General features: G+C 37.2%; 1 protein-coding gene across 2 annotated transcripts in view; it reads left to right on the forward strand.

Moving 5' to 3' along the window:
* Positions 1 to 19,070, forward strand: part of usp32 (ubiquitin specific peptidase 32) — a 50,783-nt gene that overhangs the window by 11,681 nt on the left and 20,032 nt on the right. For both annotated transcript variants that reach the window (XM_083549275.1, XM_083549274.1), the window contains exons 2-11: positions 6 to 133; positions 4,811 to 4,916; positions 6,892 to 7,010; positions 9,079 to 9,238; positions 14,824 to 14,955; positions 15,230 to 15,337; positions 15,711 to 15,826; positions 16,127 to 16,189; positions 16,287 to 16,370; positions 16,483 to 16,544. In XM_083549275.1, the coding sequence (XP_083405401.1) occupies positions 6 to 133; positions 4,811 to 4,916; positions 6,892 to 7,010; positions 9,079 to 9,238; positions 14,824 to 14,955; positions 15,230 to 15,337; positions 15,711 to 15,826; positions 16,127 to 16,189; positions 16,287 to 16,370; positions 16,483 to 16,544 (1,078 nt within the window). The remainder of the gene's footprint in view (positions 1 to 5; positions 134 to 4,810; positions 4,917 to 6,891; positions 7,011 to 9,078; positions 9,239 to 14,823; positions 14,956 to 15,229; positions 15,338 to 15,710; positions 15,827 to 16,126; positions 16,190 to 16,286; positions 16,371 to 16,482; positions 16,545 to 19,070) is intronic.

Genomic DNA, 19,070 nt, shown 5'->3' on the forward strand with positions numbered 1-19,070 from the left:
TCCAGTTACTGATGTGGAGCTCAAGCGTCTGAAAGATGCCTTCAAGAGGACCAGTGGCCTGTCTGCCTACATGACCCAGCAGTGCTTCTTCAAAGAGGTGCTTGGAGATGGCGTTCCACCGAAGGTTGCAGAGGTAATCCAAGCTGCAGTCACAGCTCTTTCTCACTTCTCTCTCTGTCAAAACACGTCCAATACTAAAAATGTCCCCCACTTCCAAGCGCACTTGTTTCTTTCGCGCCCACTTTTCTTTTCTGGTTTGTCACTAGCAAACTTCCTGCTTGAGTCGTCATGCACAATATCGTACTCGTGGTTTTGTCTAATGGTACCGTTCTCCTTATAGCATCTTGCCCTGGTTTCGCTCTCAACAACAAAATACACTTTTCTTTACACGTAATCTTTTAGTTCAATCATACAGAAAGACGTCCCTACAGCTGCAACGTTTCTTTAAATTCTGGCTTCACAATGGCACGGAGTGACAACCATTTTTTCTTATTCCATTCTTTTAAGTCTCATATCTGATCCAAAGAAAAAAAAAAAAAAACGATCATGATGTTCCTGTTGGATTTGCCATGGAGACATGCCTAAAATAGAAGGTTGGAATCAAAATCATTCAGCTTTATAAGATACTGGATTTTTTTTTCCCCCCCTAAAAAAAGTTGCCTTGAACAGCCATCTGCAAGTTAATGATGTTCCTCATTAGGACTACTGCGAGCTCTCGGCTTTCCGTGACGAAAGGCTTTCATATCTCTAATGCTCAGCTTTCAAATTGCATCCCTCAATGCCCAGGAGCTTGTAATTAGATCTGAAACTGCTGCATGGTTGGTCATGTTGCTAGCCAGCTACAGGCAGACTGCATGCGGCATTGATACGATGCCATTGTTTTTAGTTCAACAGGGAAGAAAAAAAAAACCAAAGGGGGATTCACATGGCTATTGTTTAGATGGACTTTTACTTCCTTTTTAGAATTTGCTGACCAAACATTAGGTGTGTCCAAAACAGAAGCGTTGATGCCTAAACTTTCTCATAATTCTATGCACTGTTATAGCAATCTGCAAACAAATCTGGTCAGTTTTAAACCAGGACACTGACAGCATAGAATAACACTTGCATCTTAATAAAAGAAATGACAAATTACAGCATTATATGCTGATACTGAAAAGAGCACAGCTGAAACCCGATTGTGGGATAAACGTATAGGGATTTATTTATGAGAAAACTGTATATTCGCAATCTATTTTATTGTGTAAAACTGCTTTGAGACAGCTGGTAAAACTGCTATACAAATAAAAAATAAGAATTGAATTGAATTGTCTCTAAAATTGTTTTAACAGCACAACCCTTGTTTTATCGCACCCCAGGGTAGAAGTCAAGGGAGCATCATTGTTTACTCTCAGTAAAAAAAAAAAAAAGGCAGTTAGCTTCTGCCGGAATATAGGAAAAGCTCGCAGGACAAATAAAGGCTGTGCTGAAGTACATAAGAGAGTACTGAACGCACCAAATGAACTTCTCACTTTAGTTCGTTGGGAAAACATCGCTCGCAGATACAGTCAAAACGTACTGTATGAGCTGGGAGGATTGGGCAAAGTTTTTAATGTATTTTTTTTTTTACAGAAAGCAGCTGGGAACTGAACTTTGTCCCACACACATCTCAAAGTTAGAACAATATGATATAGTGATCTTAAGGGCACAGCATAAACGTATTACATGGGAGAAAGCAGAGATTAGCTTCTCCAAGCAGCTCTCCTGTGAGGTAGCAGGTCGAAAAGATGTGCCCAAGTCAAGATCAACTTGTGTAGGAGAAAGCATGTGTTAACCCTCACCTTTCCTACATGGTAGGTGTTGTATATTAGCTAGTGAAATAGCTAGTGTGTAGAGGTGTATATTATATACATATTATATATCGTCCACGCTAATATCACCATAGTTATTTTTAAACGATGACGTTATCGAGTATATCGCAAAACCCAAAGAAAACACACCTACAGAGTGCACATACTCGTGCGCGACTCGTGCACGGTTAGAATGCGTTCTTTCACTGCATGATTCAATCCATTAAAATGCATTGTGAAAGATCACAAAATTCAGGATATGGGCCAGAAATTATGTACATTTATATCAATTTAAATATTGATAAACAATATCGCACAAAAAGTGCAGTTTCTTTCTTTTTTTTTTTTTTTATCAACTATTAAAATATATTCTACTCTAAAAAGGCATTTTATATTATATTATATTATGATCAAATACTGATTTAATTTGGTTGGTAACAGCCATAATGTCTTATTCTTCTAATTGACTGTTTATAAAAAAAAATAAATAAAAAAAAAGACCATAAAAGGTAAAAAAAATTTGTTTACATTTTTTAAAGATTCATCTCCGTCACTGCTGTGAACTGACCACCACACAGAATTTGAAAAATATATAAAATTTTAGGAGTAAGCTGACCACGCTACTCCTTAAGGTCCCAGAACAATAACAGACTCAGCAAAATATCGTCTAATTTTTATTATCGATAAAATCCCCCAAAATATCGAGATATAATTTTTTGGTCAATATTACACACCCCCTACTAGTGAGTGGGGATAAAACAGGAGGAAATAGAAGGAACGTTAGGTAAAGACAGTAGTGATTATAATTTTTTTTTTTTTTTGTGGAATCGGTGGTAAATTAAACAGTTGAACATCAGTGCTCTGAACATTAGATGCAGGTTTAGCCTCAGCCTACCAACTGAAAGCATTAAAAAAAAACAAAAAAAAAACATATTTGGCTATAGGGATACGAGCTGTTGCTTATTAAAAAAATAAAAAATAAATAAAACCCGCTTAGCTACAAATAGTGTAGCAGCAGAGATATATTTAGAGCTTCCAAAACCTTGTGAGTTCATCTCAGCCTAGACAGCATGGAATGATTTTATAAGAAGTCTTCTGTTCACAAGTGCATTAACGCTTGGCTGAAATTAGCACGTGGTTCTGTTCGTCCTTGAAATTTATGTATCCAATTAGTGTGTTTAATACAATCGCAGGGTCAAAAGACGGAAAGACTGTCAGTACCGAAAATAAGCAAGTCATTTTTTTAATTAACTTCATTATATCTTTATTCAAGCCTCTCCACATGTGTATTTATACACATTCTCCAAACCATTCTCTCTGAGAAGAGGATGTTTGTGGGTCAGGCCTTGGAACAGTTGATCTGCAACATTTAGACACAGGGTGACCCTTAGCTCACTGTCTGTGTATGTGGAGAGACTGCAGCTCATTCCATCACAGAGATAAATGAGCACGAGAGAGAGCAAAGCAGTCTCATTTAGCTGCATTGACACCCAGTCAGCGAAGCAACCACACCTCCTGATTTCTAAAATCCCATGGTGATTAATGCCATCACTTCCTGCCTTCTGCCGTAGCAGACTTATAAACTGCTCACATTCATCATTTCCTGCTTCACTTCAGCAAGCGGTTGCATAATTAAAGGTCACAGGGTCGGGTTTTTTTGGGTGTTTGTTTTCTTTTGCTTCTCCGTCAAACCCAAACAGTGTTAAGATGTTTGTTTTGCTGTACCTTTCTGAGGTACTGTACCTATTCGAGTTAGATTTATTAATAAGACTTCCTGGAATTGCTTTCACTTTTGCCTAGAGCTCTAGTCAGCACTATGAACATTCCCCTCCCAACATACACACACACACACACACACACACACACACAAATGTACACATTGACACATTCCCTCTCCTGTGAGTTCCTGTGTGCTAGATTTCTGAGACTTGTGGGACAAATGAAGAGAAGCTGGATCATGCAGGAGGCTCACACCAATACAGCAGTTCGGACAGACAGCCACGCCGTGTCTGCTGGAGATGTCCAGGGTTAATACAACAATGCACATACTGTGAGAAAGAGACTCCAGGATAAATGGTGGAGTTAAAATCTTTCGACATTTCAGTATCATTATTATTACGAAGGCACAATAATATGGCTGTAGCTTCACCAGCTCACAGATTCTAGTTCAAGCCAGTGCTCTGGTTACTGATTATATGAAGATATATTGATTTAAGCTATATTTATTTTTACCATAGTTGCCTGAAGAACGTTCAGTAGAATGCTCATTGTTAAGGGCACCAACGACCCGAGAAGGAAAAGAATCCCTAATCTCTATTGACTGTTGCATAACAAGAATTTTCATATGGTTTATAGCGCACACATCGGCCAAGTCTTCTTCCTGGTGTCAAAGTGAATATTTTACTAGGTGGATTAATTAGCATGGCAGGAAGAAATGTTCGATTCTTATCAGGAAACTCGGGAACGTTGCAGGTGAAAGGCGACTGAGGAAAATAAGTGTTCAGCAAAGCAGGCATATCACTCCGATTTTTAATACACACCGTCAGCTTGCGGTTAAACATGTCCGTTAAAAATGCTGATGCAAACTGAACTCAAATAATATCTTTAACATCTGATGTGAGCACGACATCAAATACCACGTTGGGAAATGGGTTGCTAATGGGTTTGTTAAGCGCACATCGCTTTATTAGAATCTTTCTGAAGGCTGTCTGATGTCTCGTTACCACTACAACTTCTGGGTGCTTTCCCTTTTCCGATAGGATTATGCTTATAAAATTAGGATTTGTGCACCCCCTGCAGTACATCAAATTACCGCTAGGTGTAAATTTTATGATGACTAAAGATGAATGACGCCGTACTATAATAAGGTGTATAGGTAAATGTGTATGGTCTACTAGTATATTGTGTATAAAGCATATTTATATTTGCAAAAGGCTTTGAATGCATTCAATTGTATCAATGTAACTTTCTATTCTCTATAGGTGATCTACAACTCATTTGGAGGCACGCCAAAAGGACTACACTTCAACAACCTCATCATCGGTCTTGTGCTGTTGACGAGAGGACGCGATGAAGAAAAAGCCAAATGTAAATCTGCAGTTTTACACCTTTATTTATTGGTAGCCCAAATAAAGAACCTTGCAAAAGTAATCAGACCCTTGACCAATTCTTGCATATTGCGTAATTACAAATAACCCGTTGAAATTGTATTCTACTTGATATTTTATTTTTTAAAAACAAAACTGAACAAAAAACACTTTTTGTTAAGTCACATTGCATTCATAATTGGATATATTTTTTATAAAAAAAAAACCAGAAATATCATGCTGGCATCGTGCTGGTAAAGCTTCCTGTTTACCCCAATGAAAAAAACCCTGTTCTATAATGACATAATTACCATATAAGGGGCATCCACCTGTGAATCACCTGTGAGTTTCTGCAGCATTTTCTGATTTACCGCTCCTCTGTTAAACTGATTTATTAGACTGTTAATCTGAAGGAAAAAAAAGAGAAAGTGTACAAAATAATATCCAAGTGTTTGATATCTCGGTGAGAACAATAATCAGGAAGTGGAAGCTGCATCCCACCACCCAGGCACTGCCAAGAAAAAGCCGTCTCTAAAAACTCGAAAAAAGAAGGACATTTTCTGAGAAAAGCCACATAGAGGCCAGCAATCACTATGCAGGGGTTACAGAGTTCAACGGTTGGGAGTGGAGTAATGGTGCACCAGTAAGCCATATCTAGCACTGTAGGTGCCTTCACACAATAACTATCATCTGAAAGCATGAAAATGACCCAGCTGCAGATTGAAAAAAGCTTTTGTGGTCAGTCAGATGAGACCAAGAAGTTGCTTTTTTTGGCTAGAATTTAGAGCACTGTGTGTGGCCTAAAACTAAAACTTCCCATACCCACACCGGGACGTAGTGGAGGCAGCACAATGCTTTGGGGATGCTTCTAAACAGGAGGGACCAAGAATAGATGGACCAAAATATAGGAAAAATACTTCAAGAGAACTAGTCTTTAGTTGTTTAGGAGCAATAGGGTAAATGTCCTGCACTGGCACAGTCAATGACCCATTGAGAAACTGGGGGCATAATTTCAAATATCGCAGCCTACAAGATTCACCCAGTCTGAACAACCTGAAACAAAGCAAGAAGAATGGGACAAAGTCGCTTCCAAAAGACTTGAAGCTCTTCTTGCAGCAAAAGGTGGCTCTACCAAATATTCTTGAGTATGGGGTTAAATAAATAAATAAATAAAAAAGGAATGAATGAATTATTGATTTTTTTTTTTTATTATTTTTTTTTTTTTATTTTAGAAATATATTTCCCAACAAAGATCCACAATAACAGTTTTGGAAATTTACTATAAAATAAAATATCAAACAAAGTAAAATTTGAATATGCCATTAAATGAGTAAAATGAGAGAAATAGTCAGGTGGCTAATTCCTTTTTAAACACTGTAAACATTCCCTAACGATGTTTTGATTTATATGAACCTTTTTTAAATTATTACTCCTGAAATGTGTGTGTGTGTGTGTGTGTGTGTGTGTGTGTGTGTGTGTGTGTGTGTGTGTGTGTGTGTGTGTGTGTGTGTGTGTGTGTGTGTGTGTGTGTGTGTGTGTGTGTGTGTGTGTGTGTGTGTGTGTGTGTGTGTGTGTGTGTGTGTTTAGCTGTTTTGCAGAGAATTCTGTATTGCTTTTGCATTCGGTTCCCAGTGGGTGTGCCACAATGCCTTTTAAAAATAGCAGCCTAGCAACCTGCCTGAAGTCAGCATATTCACATATCTACTGTAAACGTCTCTTCTTATTAAAATAAGCCTGAGGAGGCTGTTCTGTGTCATAAAAAAACAGATATCTGCAGCTTTTAACGGCATATGAAGTCAGACATTTAAGTGTATTAAGGTAGTCCTGGGATTTCTCTGCAAGTGTGCAGAGTCTACTGTTCCCTGCCGATGTCGTGCCCCTGCAAAAGCTTTACATTGGGCCACTGTCTGTATATCTTTGATAAGAATTATGCTCAAAAAGATTTGACTAGTCACCTTTGAATGTTCTGTCTTCAGATATCTTCAGCCTGTTTGCCAGTGACTCGGGCAGTTATGTGGTGCGAGAGGAAGTAGAGAGCAGGCTCCATGCTGTGGATGGGGAAGTCCCACCCTCACTGAGGAAGTGCTTCTTAGAGGTCAGTACATTTCAAGCTGCATTACAGTCTCTGAGTGATGCTCTAGATGGCCGACATGATTGATTTCTCACAGGCAAGGTCTTAACTCTTCAGTGCATGTCAATACCACCTCATCAAATTGCCTGTCGGGCTCCGCGGCTGCAGCCACTCGTGCTTTCCCGATCAGCACCTGCCTAGAAATCAGCCAGAGGTTTACCAGGAAAGCAGGAGGTGGAATGAGCATGCCAGAACAAAACAAAACAAAAAAAAAGGAATGATTTGTTCAGAGACAACAAAAACACAAATGAAAAGACTCTCCTTACGGTTTTCTTTTCCCCTTCACTATTTTCTCTAAGAAAACTATTTTTTTTATTCCTGTTGGAACTATATATAGTACATCTGTACAGCTTTCCTGCTTAATAAGCCTGTCACGAGTCTTTGACGAGTAACGCCCTACTGAGAAAGTGTTTACTCTGATTATCATTTTGTGCCAACAGGGTAAAATATTGCTTCTCTGCCAAATTTCCTCCTTGTCTGTGTGTGAGTATGTGTGTGGTCTGTTTTAATGTTATTATAGTATTTAATAGGTCTGACTTTCATCTTAAAAAGGAGAGTAAGATGTACGTGTGTGTGAGAGATATGGGTGGGTGTCAAGCGACTACAGCATGAGCATCGCTGTCATTAAACGTCTGCTGTTGGCCACAATTTTCAGTCCTATTTACTGATGTCTTTCTTTCATTGATTGAAATGTAGATAACCCTTAAATCACTGAAAGGGTTTTTTATTTTCCCCCCTCTGATTTTCAAAGTCATAGATCTTTTCCTCTTGTCATCTTGATCTATTATTGAGGTCAACTGGACATGCTCAGCATTTTTATACACACTACGGAGCATGGCAGGATGAATTGATCCGTTTTATTCTGCACTGCACCTGTAACATGTTTCTCTGCTATTTGTAAGAAATAAAACACTCGGGGATGTACTGCTATCGGAAAATAATCGAGTTAGTTTGTAATATTACTTTCGTTACCTCAGCTGCAAGCAGTCGTTTTCTTATCGGATTGTTTTTTTGTTTTTCTTGAATAATCAGAAAAATTTATTTTGCCATGTTGCAGAGGAATTACAAAATATCCGCTGTTTTTAGAGATGTAGAACAGATGTAGACTCCATTTTTAAATGTGAAATAAATCTATAAAATTCACTATACATCAGCGTTTTTGCAAAATGATGGCGTTAAAATTTTTTTGTTTGTTCTGTACTCGCCAAGTCTTTATGAATCAGCTGTTGCTATAGAAGCAATAATGTGATAGAAACATCCAACATAAACCTGTCGTTGAAATTAGGGTCTGCAATGTTCTCAGAGGTGTTGTGATAGTAAACAATCTGTGGCTTTTGTATATTATGTGCACAAAAAATAATAAGTCACTTAATATACACTATATGGACAAAAGGTTGTGGACACCTGAGCATAAGATTTATATGAACATCCCATTCTACATTTAGTCCTTATTTGATGTTATAATAACCTCCACTTTTTTGGGAAGTTGGGTACTGATGTAGGTTGAGGAGGACTTGGGTGCAGTCAGTGTACCAGTTCATCTCACAGATGTTCAATAGGGTTGTGGGTCAGACATCTATAGCAGGGCACTCAAGATCTTCCTCTCCAACCCATGTAAACCATATGTACATGGAGTTTGTCTTGTGCACAGGGATTTTTCATGCTTGAACAGGTTTGGGTCTGCTAGTTCAAGTAAAGGGAAAATTTAATGTAACTGCATCCAAGGACATTCTATACAATTGTTTACCTCCAATTTTCTGGTAACATTTTGGGAAAGAACCACATATGGCTGGAAAGAAAATCAGGAGTCACAATACTTTTGTGTATACAATGTATTTATCTTTGTTAAAGTAGCTCAACCATGGAAGTTCATGCCCCTTATTAACTTCTTATGAATTATGAATTATTCATTATTATTCAATATTTTATATTATATATTGTTAACTTCTTATTTTCACCAGAAGTAATGAATCCTGAATTGGACATGAACTGACACACTGACTGATGCTGTTTTCTTGTGTTTCTCTGACAGGGTGAGAAGGTTAATTATGAGAAGTTTAAGAACTGGCTTCTACAAAATAAAGAGGCGTTCACCTTCTCGCGCTGGCTGCTCTCTGGCGGAGTGTGTGTCACCCTGACTGACGACAGCGACACACCCACCTTCTACCAGACACTGGCTGGAGTCACCCACTGTAAGTGGCACTGCCCAGTACTGGCAGGACAGAAATCAGGGTGCAGTACAGCGATATTAACCAGCTCTTTTTGACATACAGTGTGCAACCATAAATGAGGGATGAAAGGACTTCAGTGTTTCAGTGTGTGTTTGTGTGTTGTGAATACGCATTGTTGGCTTCGGTTGGACTGTGGGTTTTAGTACAACTGTCTTTATCAATGAGGCTTTCTGTTTCTGGATCTGTTGAGGTATTAGCAATCCTGCCTCCTGTCAGTCACATAAGTGCCTGAGTTATTCTGTCTGCACCCCTGGTTTAAGCTTCTTTTATAGCTGCCATCAGCAACCAGTTCAGAAAGGTCAGAAAGTCATTTTAGACAATTCAGATCAGGAAAATCAGTTTCTGAAACCGAAACATTGGATCATGGACATCGACAGCTACTTGATAGTTGACTCCATGAATAGGTACATTTTTACTTATAATTTAAAAGGCAGTAATAAATAAAACATTTTTAGGACTGAATAAGGGTGTAACCTTACACAAAATTTACGGTTTGGTACGTACCTCGGATTTGGTTTAGTTCAATTTCAGTACAGTTAGAGGGAAGAAATGCAAAACATAAAATTGCATATCATTTATTTTTTGTCGTTTATTATCAACATTTGTGAACATCAACACATTTTTTATGTATGTATGTATTTATTTATTTATTTATTTATTTATTTAAATGCCTGCTTGGTTCAAAAAATAAAAAAAAAATAAAAAAAATAATAAATATATATATATATATATATATATATATATATATATATATATATATATATATATATATATATATAATTGTAAATTAAATTAATGCAATAAACATTTTTTTATTTTTTTTTAATTAAGTAATCGATTATAGGCACGAATTTAATTGATTAAATAAGGTAAAATAAATGGGAAAATTTTATTAAAAGGTTTACATTTTATAAGACCCCAATTGGGTAATACAGATGTGTGTGTGTGTGTGTGTGTATGTATGTGTATATATAATGCCAGGTCCATGCCTCAGTGGGTCAGAGCTATGTTGGTGGCAAAAGAAGGACCTTCACAATAAAATGCAGGCAGTTTTAATGTTATAAGAGTATGTGTGTATGTGTATGTGTGTGTGTGTGTGTATGTGTGTGTGTGTGTGTGTGTGTGTGTGTGTGTGTGTGTGTGTGTGTGTGTGTGTGTGTGTGTGTGTGTATGTGTATGTGTGTGTGTGTGTGTGTATATATATGTATGTATGTATGTATATATATATATATATATATATATATATATATATATATATATATATATATATATATATATATATATATATATATATATATATATATACACACACAATGCATATGGAAAGTATTCACAGTGCTTCACTTTTCCCACATTGTGTTAAGTCGTATTCCAAAATGGATTAAATTCATTCTTTTCCACAAAATACTTCAAACATAGCCAGACAATGACAATGTGAAAAAAAGTGTGTTTGAAATCTAAAATCTAAAAAAATACACATTTGCATGACCTTTGCTCAGTACTTTGTTGAAGAACATTTGGCACCAATTACAGCCTCAAGTCTTTTTAAGTTTAATGCTACAAGCTTGACACCTATTTTTGGCCAGTTTCCCCCGTTCTTCTTTGCAGAACCTCTCAAGCGCCATCTGGTTGAATGGGGAGCGTTGGTGCACAGCAATTTTCAGACCCATTATTATTTATAACTAAATTCATTCTTGCCATCCTTCATTTATTCGCTCCATCGAAATGTGGAATCGTCAGTCATTTCTTTTTTTAAATTGCAAAAGAATCGGTATCACCAAAAAAACATTGCCGATGCCAGGAAGCTGAGTTTAGAACTGACACTGCGCTCAAAGCGTGAGGTGGAGACTTAACAAATTTGTTCATCTAATATGTTCATGAGGAAATTCGGTTTTAACTATAGTAAAACAAGCATTGCATTTGGGACAAATGTGCACCGTACCGAAAGTCCTGTACCGAACGGTTTGTGTACCTTTAGACTCCTACGAATAAATAATTTTGTAGTGTTCAAGTAGTTTTAAATTGACTTTAGTTCAAATATGTTTTAAAGCTATCATGCTCTTGTTTTTCTTAACAGTAGTGAACCAACTTTTTAATAAGTACTAAGTAATTATTCATCGCTTAAAAACGTGACTTTTTAAATCGCAATGCTCCACCTGTGCAGTATATCATCTTCCTTTGCGATCAGTTGTAACCTCCTCAAGCAGTGACATCTTTTTGTTTGAACAGACAGCAGCAAAACGTATGATTTCACCTGTTATTACTTTCTGTTTACTTCGCTGCCCACCTTGTTTGATAGACAGCCTGAGTGTTTCTCAAGACGAACAAACCAGGCTTTATTCCCCAACACACATTAAGCATCAGTGACTCTCTCTTCTCCTGGGAGAGAGGCGCCTGAGTGTGATAATAGCAAGTGACAGGCTCCACTTCCCACTTGCTGAACACATACCCAGTCCTGTTGAGAGGAGGGGGACATTACTCCACAACTCTGCAGCTGTCACCACCATCCAGCTATTACCCACTGCCTGACACTCAGGGGTAAATGACTGCATTCGCTATGCCTATATGTTACAACATTTAAAGCATTCAGTGTACATTTACTTGAAGTATCCGCTGACCTCTTATTTAGACTGTTGATTCAGGAAGCTCGCCACTTATAACAAATGCATCCGGGGGGAAAAAAACAAATGCAAATCAGTCCATCGGCCAACAACTTACAGTTCTAGTGTGTTAATCAGGTGTGCAGATTTAAAATAGTATAGATTGTTTGTGTAGAAAGAAAATCGTTGTTTAGTGATTGACTATTTCGCAGCACGGTCCGATCAATAAACTGCACTTTAAGACATGATTGGATTCTCTGCTGTGACGACGTCTGAATGTAGCATGTTTCATCTCATGAGACAAGGAAAATAACGCGCAGCTGTCTTATTCTTGCACAGTATGTTCTGCCCATGAGCCCATCCTTTTGTCCCTTTTTTGGGGGGCTAAATTAAAATAAAGTGCTGAATACAAAAACAGCTGGCTGATGCCAATAGGTCGATATATTTAGATTGAGTTTGGTTTGTTAATCAGGGACAGAGCTGGAAAGATCCAAAACCAATCAGGAAGCAAACCTGAGAGACTCCATAATCTTCTGCCTGCTCTTATCCTCTTAACAAAGCGAGGAGTGTGTGTTTAGGCACCATGATCTCCATGTGTGTATCTCCACACACTACTTTTTTTTTTTGTAGAGTGCCTCACACAAGTAGGAGGCCTTGATGGACAATACAGTAAGTGACTAAGTGACAATAGCTTAGGTCAAAGTGCTGCACGGTGATGGCTATATGTCCTTTTCTCCAAAGTAATGGCATCCTGAGGGAAGATTATTATGGTCTATACTTGAGTCTTGACATGTGCACTGGAACATGCTATGGTTCCTCTGTTGCCGTTCTGACAGAGTTGCACCATTAGGTGGGTATTTCCTCTGGCTTTCTGATCATATGTTTTAGTGTTTTAGCACTATTTTAAGAAAGTAGCTTGCTAAGCGGTCTAATAGACACTATTATAGCCACCATTATGTTTAATTACACGAGGTTGCTTAATAGTGTGATCTCAATTAACGCTTCATTTGTCTGTAGTTGTTTGTAGGCTGGGTTTGATATATTCTTATAATGAGAGCAGCTGTGCTGTTTTACACTTCACAGTTGTTGAAAGGTCACTTCTCTTGTTCCAAATGAAACAACAGCAGTTAACAAACAGAGGTTTGGACGTGTAGCAGAACTGATCGGTATTAGTACGAGGCTGAACGATGAAAACGTGTGTCTCTTTTGTTCGATACACAACACGGAGGGACAGCCGTGGCCATTACTAGACGATATTACTGATAGCGTGCATGAAATAAAAGGCAGCCCTTGTGGGCAGACACAGGCTGCTTGAGCAGCTCAGGGCTGATCTATATTGTGTGTAATGGGTTTTATAGATTAACAGTCACTCCACTGTGGCGCGGTCATGCATAATGTTCAACCAGGTGCTTAGTCCCTCTAGATCCGGTTTGCTGCTGAACTAACCACTGTTTCTTCCAAACGCTCCGTAACTAGCACCGTTTGCTTAATTGCTAGACATTGGTGTTTAATCACAAATAAATGGCAGAAGCTGTTCTGCTTTGTCATTAAATAGTCAAGTCAACTGACTTGACTTGACTTGAAATAGGCTCTCGGTGCTTTCTGAAAATGCACGTCTTTCTCAATTGCTAAGGAACTTACATCTCCACCGCTTCTTTTCACAACTCCGTAATAACGTTGTGAATCACTGATTTTATGTTGTCCTCTGGTTGATCTGTGGTCTCGATGCAGGCTGCTTCGACCTGTGCCCTCTGTCTGTCTTGCAAGTACTCTGTGTATTTATATTTGTCTATAAAGGGATGTTGTTGTCTACTGCCCTGGCTGATTTCTTTCCACTGTTTACTTACTATTCTGGCCACAGCGTTAATTCCAAGCGTGTAGTCCAGAAATTAAGCATGGAAAGATATCCGAATGAAACCCAGTGTTTGCAGACAAATGGAATTCATGTGGTAATGTTTTGATCTATCTGCCTTACGTTAGGCTCTGCATGGAGAGCACAATCCTATTACCATAAGCCTCAGATTATTTTTATGAAAGGTGACTCACCCCAGGGCCTCTTATCCTGCCTCAGTGCTCTGTGTGTTCATTATTGACCAGTCATTTCACCAAGTAGTAAACTCATGGGTCTTATGTTATGTTCCTCTAGGCCCCAGACAACTTTTTCATTATTATTTTTGTGGATTCTCATATTACTTCCAAAATTCGCTTATCAAACCAGCTGGATGTGATGAAACAGTGATCAAGCTTGTATAGACTGCAATCTTACCCTGCTTTTAATGAGTGCCTGTCCCATGATTTTTACATTTGTATATACTTGTGTAGAAACAAGAACACTGTGTGATAGAATATTTTAAAAGTGTGGGTTTTATATATATATATATATATATATATATATATATATATATATATATATATATATATATATATATATATATATATATATATATATACACACATACACACACACACACACACACACACACACATACACACACACACACACACACACACATACTCTTATAACATTAAAACTGCCTGCATTTTATTGTGAAGGTCCTTCTTTTGCCACAACATAGCTCTGACCCACTGAGGCATGGACCTGGCATTAGAATCAGCATTAGATATCACATCACACAGTTCTTCAATTAGATTGAGATATTTGGAGGCAAAGTCAACTCATTGAACTCGTGTTCCTCAAACCATTTCTGAACACTTGGCCATTTTACCTACTTTCAGCACATCAACTTGACAGGTGCAATTATAATGAGATAATCAGTGAAATTAATTTTGCCTCTGTGATTTTGTTATGACTTATCTGTGTGCATTAATGTGTTGTTTGTGCATTAATCAATTTTTTGGATTATATACTATTTACTTGTGGTTTAATGAAGCTTACAGCACTTAAATAAATCCTCACCCACTGTTTGTACCTATGATCTTTTGCAGTAGAAGAATCAGACATTATTGATTTGGAAAAGCGCTACTGGCTTCTCAAAGCTCAGTCAAGGACCGGACGCTTTGACTTGGAAACCTTTGTTCCTCTGGTGTCACCCCCTATTCATGCATCACTAAGCGAAGGTAATGTAATGCTGGTTTTAAGAGGACTCTTTTGGATTGTTATTTAGACAAATCTGGCATCCAATATACACCCTGACATTCATCCACCTGCGACTCCTGTTTATTAAAACCCTCTCAATTTCTGGAAATGTCATGCTTTAATAACGGTGATGGCTTTAGAAGATGGGATTTATATTTGCATGTAGCACAATATGTTTTAAAAGTGGGACATCCTGAACAATCCAATTATTTTCGGAGTTAATTAGAGCCCTGACATTTTTCTCCCATTTTGCAGGCTTGTTTCATGCCTTTGATGAGAATCGGGACAATCACATTGACTTTAAGGAAATATCGTGCGGGCTTTCTGCATGCTGTCGAGGACCTGTTGCTGAGAGGCAGAAATGTAAGCTGCAAAATGTAGTTCTTAAATTGATTAAAAAATAAATATAATAAAAAGCATAGCAGTGCTTTTTAGCAAGCTCCTTTTTTCTTTTTTTTTTTTTTTTTTTTTTAATAAATTGAGTCCATCAATTTATTTATAGGATATTTTTTTTTTTTAAGTAAACTTTAAGTAACCATCTTACCATGCATGCGTTGGAGTTAATTTGAGTTCTAATATTAATTGAGTTGTAGTAGTAATTAATAGTAATTAAGAAGAATAAAAATGGGTGTTAGTTTAAGATAAGATAAACCTTTATTCGTCCCACAGTGGGGAAATTTCTTGTTCAAATTTATTATTGTGCTATCGTTTTAATAGAGCACGCTTTCTTTCCCAGTTTGTTTTAAAGTGTTCGACGTAGATCGGGATGGAGTTCTGTCTCGAGATGAGCTGCACAAGATGGTGGTGGCCTTACTGGAGGTGTGGAAGGACAACCGCACTGATACTCTCCCAGTAAGCTATAAAAAAATTATTGCTTTTTTCTGTTGCCTAATCCAACCTTGTTTGGAAATGTGTGTGTAGCACTGAGTGTAGTGGCATTGTGTTTTTTTTATTTTTATTGTATTTTGTGACAGTAGCATTTCAATTTGGTCTTGATCTACTCCCCTTGTTTAAAAGTATCTGTGGTTTGGCTCCAAATGCCTTTATAGAGTGTATTACAGAGTGTGCTCACTCTAGTCTGCAGTATTTATGTATTATCTGGATTTGATTTGATTTGTTTGACAGTTATATTTTTTCATTCTTTCTTTTAAGGAACTGGAGTCAAACATTTCTGATATTGTTGAAGAAATTCTGACAATGCACGACACTACAAAGGTATGTCATGTCTTTTTTTTTCCTGACAATCTTGGTTGTAAATTAGTGAACAGCAATGTAAGCTTGTTTCTGTTTGTTTCTGTCTCCTACCACACAGCAGGGACACCTATCACTAGAAGACTATCAGATATGGAGTGTGAAGAGTGCTCTGGCAAGCGAGTTCCTCAACCTACTCTTTCAGGTATTATGGATTTTTGTACATATCTTGAATGTGACGTTACTCTTTTGCTCATATAGTTCATGGTTTCAAGCATTTACATGGTTTCATGTATGTGTTATGTCACTCTAATCAGGTGTGTCACATAGTCCTGGGCCTCCGGCCTGCTACGCCAAAGGAAGAAGGACAGATCATCAGGTGAGTAAAGCTCAAAGAAGCCTGAAATCTACTAACAGTGTCCTTAGTTACACTTTATCATCCCAAAACTTTTGTGTTGACCACAGTATTGTTTTTAAATTGTGTCAAACGTAAGTTTTGTCGGTGATGCCTATATTCATAAACAGTAATGACTTTTATTACGACATATTTTCCAGACACTGGCTATTTGCTGAATGCTCTATTTGCTATGTTCAACTGAGTACATGAATCTTGTCCAATGTTGTCAAGGTGAAGCAAAAATTTGCATGGTTATAAGCTCTTCTGGTGTAAGGAGTCTAGTGGTAACCTTGCCTAGCTTGACAATTTGTATTTCTGCAATTATGGGCCTTAAATGACATCAGTCAGGTGTAGTGTCTGTGAAATAATGAGCAGTTCCTGTTTTTATTATCTCATGCTTTGAATGTTTTTAGAATTTGCACTATTACAGTGGTGTGAACCTGATTTCTTTGGGTTTTTTTGCATGTTTGTCACAATTGAATGTTTCAGATCATCAAACTAATTTAAATATTAGTAAAGATAACACAAGTGAACACAACATGCAGTTTTAAATGAAGGTTTTTATTATTGAGGGAAAACAAAATCCAAAACTAAATGGCCCTGTGTGAAAAAGAAAAAAACTGTGGTTTATCACACCTGAGTTCAATTTCTCTCGCCACACCCAGACCTGATTACTGCCACACCTGTTCACAATCAAGAAATATCTTAAATAGGACCTGCCTGACAAAGTGAAGTAGACCAAAAGATCCTTGAAATGTATTATTAGGTTTAGGGGCAAACACTTTTTCTACACAGGGCTATGTAGTTTAGGATTTTGTTTTCCCTCAATAATAATAACGTTCATTTAAAAACTGCATGTTGTGTTCACTTGTTATCTTTTACTAATACCGTAATTTCCGAACTATTAAGCGCACACATATATAAGCCGCACCCACTGAATTTTACAAATATTTTTATTTTGAACATAAATAAGCCGCAACTGTCTATAAGCCGCAGTGTCATGTGTGCAAGACCGAGGAATATGTCCTTATTATTTTATGATGCTCATTTCTAAGTTTCTTTGACTAACCTGTAATGCTGTTGCCAAGAAAAAAAAAAAGCACAAGTTTTGGAAACCTGTCTGTGCTCATATGATTTCTGTTGCAACTGGAGTTAGCACGCTATCCCATGACCCAGACTCAACGCGTTACAAAGTCATTTTTCACTGTCTTCCTCCTTCCTTTCACAACTATTTCTCTCGGGAGTTTATCTTTTGGCATCGTCGTGCGTTTAAAAATCACCATTGGTGAATCATGTCTCCCGATGCCGTGCAGCTCAGAATACAGGTGAGGTGCGTTTTTTCATGCCCGTTTGGAAATTTCATTGGTCTAATGTTATTTGGCTCAGTTTTTTGGCTTGAAGTTTGTAAAACCGGGAAAAACCCAGGAAAAATCCATAAATTAGCCGCTTCGTTGTTTAAGCGTGGAAAAAAAGTAGCTGCTTATAGTCCGAAAAATACGGTATTTAAATTAGTTTGATGATCTGAAACATTAAAGTGTGACAAACATGCAAAATAATAAGAAATCAGGAAATCACTTTTTCACACCACTATATCTGTACATACACTGAGCAAAGATTAACAAATGAACACATTTACTTATTCACTAGTTATTCATTACCTTTTTTGCCTGATCTTTACAGTATGACCATTATTTTAATACGATACTTAAATACATTTATTATCATTTTAAAAGGTTGTGTATGTTGTGTGTATATTTAGTTTCATTTAGGGCTGCAACTAACGATTATTTTGATCATTGATTAATCGGGCGATTATTATTCTTTTTATTAAATTTTTTCTGGTTCATCGATTAATCTGATAATCAGTGTTGTGCTTGTTACTAAAAAATAGTAACTAGTTACAGTTACTCGTTACTTCATTCAAAAAGTAACTTAGTTACTTTGTTGATTACTTACACCAAAAATTAATACGTTACTGTTTTTAGTTACTTTTTTAAAGAACCTTCTTTAATGTTCCCATTAATGCCCTTTTATGTGTTATGATCTATACAAACACAAAACTGACTTAAACACAAAATCATTTTTAAACACTATTTTATTGAAGTCAGAGCAGCACAAACTGAATATATCACAAGGATTTTTGAAATAAATAACAAAACAAGCTGAATAATATATTCACAATCAAAAACTAAAGTGGCTTCTGCATCATAAAAGCTGTTGTGTTGAGCTCTTAAAAATGTTCCTTTCACAGCTTAAGTATGAAAACTATCAACAATGTAGAACAGAACACCGGGTTAGCTTCTAGCTTCATCGAGGCATGGATTTTCTGGAGGTGTTGCTATCGCAGTAGATACGAGCTTCGAACCAGAAAGACACAGCTTACATTTGTCTAAAAAGTTTTTGTCTTTATGCTCAACTAAAGTGAAATAATGAGCATATTTCCAGTTTGAGAAACTCGTCTTGCTCTCGCCTCGACTCGCCATTACTGCCGCACAGACCTGAATAAAC

The sequence above is a fragment of the Silurus aristotelis genome (assembly GCF_946808225.1).
Source record: "Silurus aristotelis genome assembly, chromosome: 8".
Taxonomy (NCBI): Eukaryota; Metazoa; Chordata; class Actinopteri; order Siluriformes; family Siluridae; genus Silurus; species Silurus aristotelis.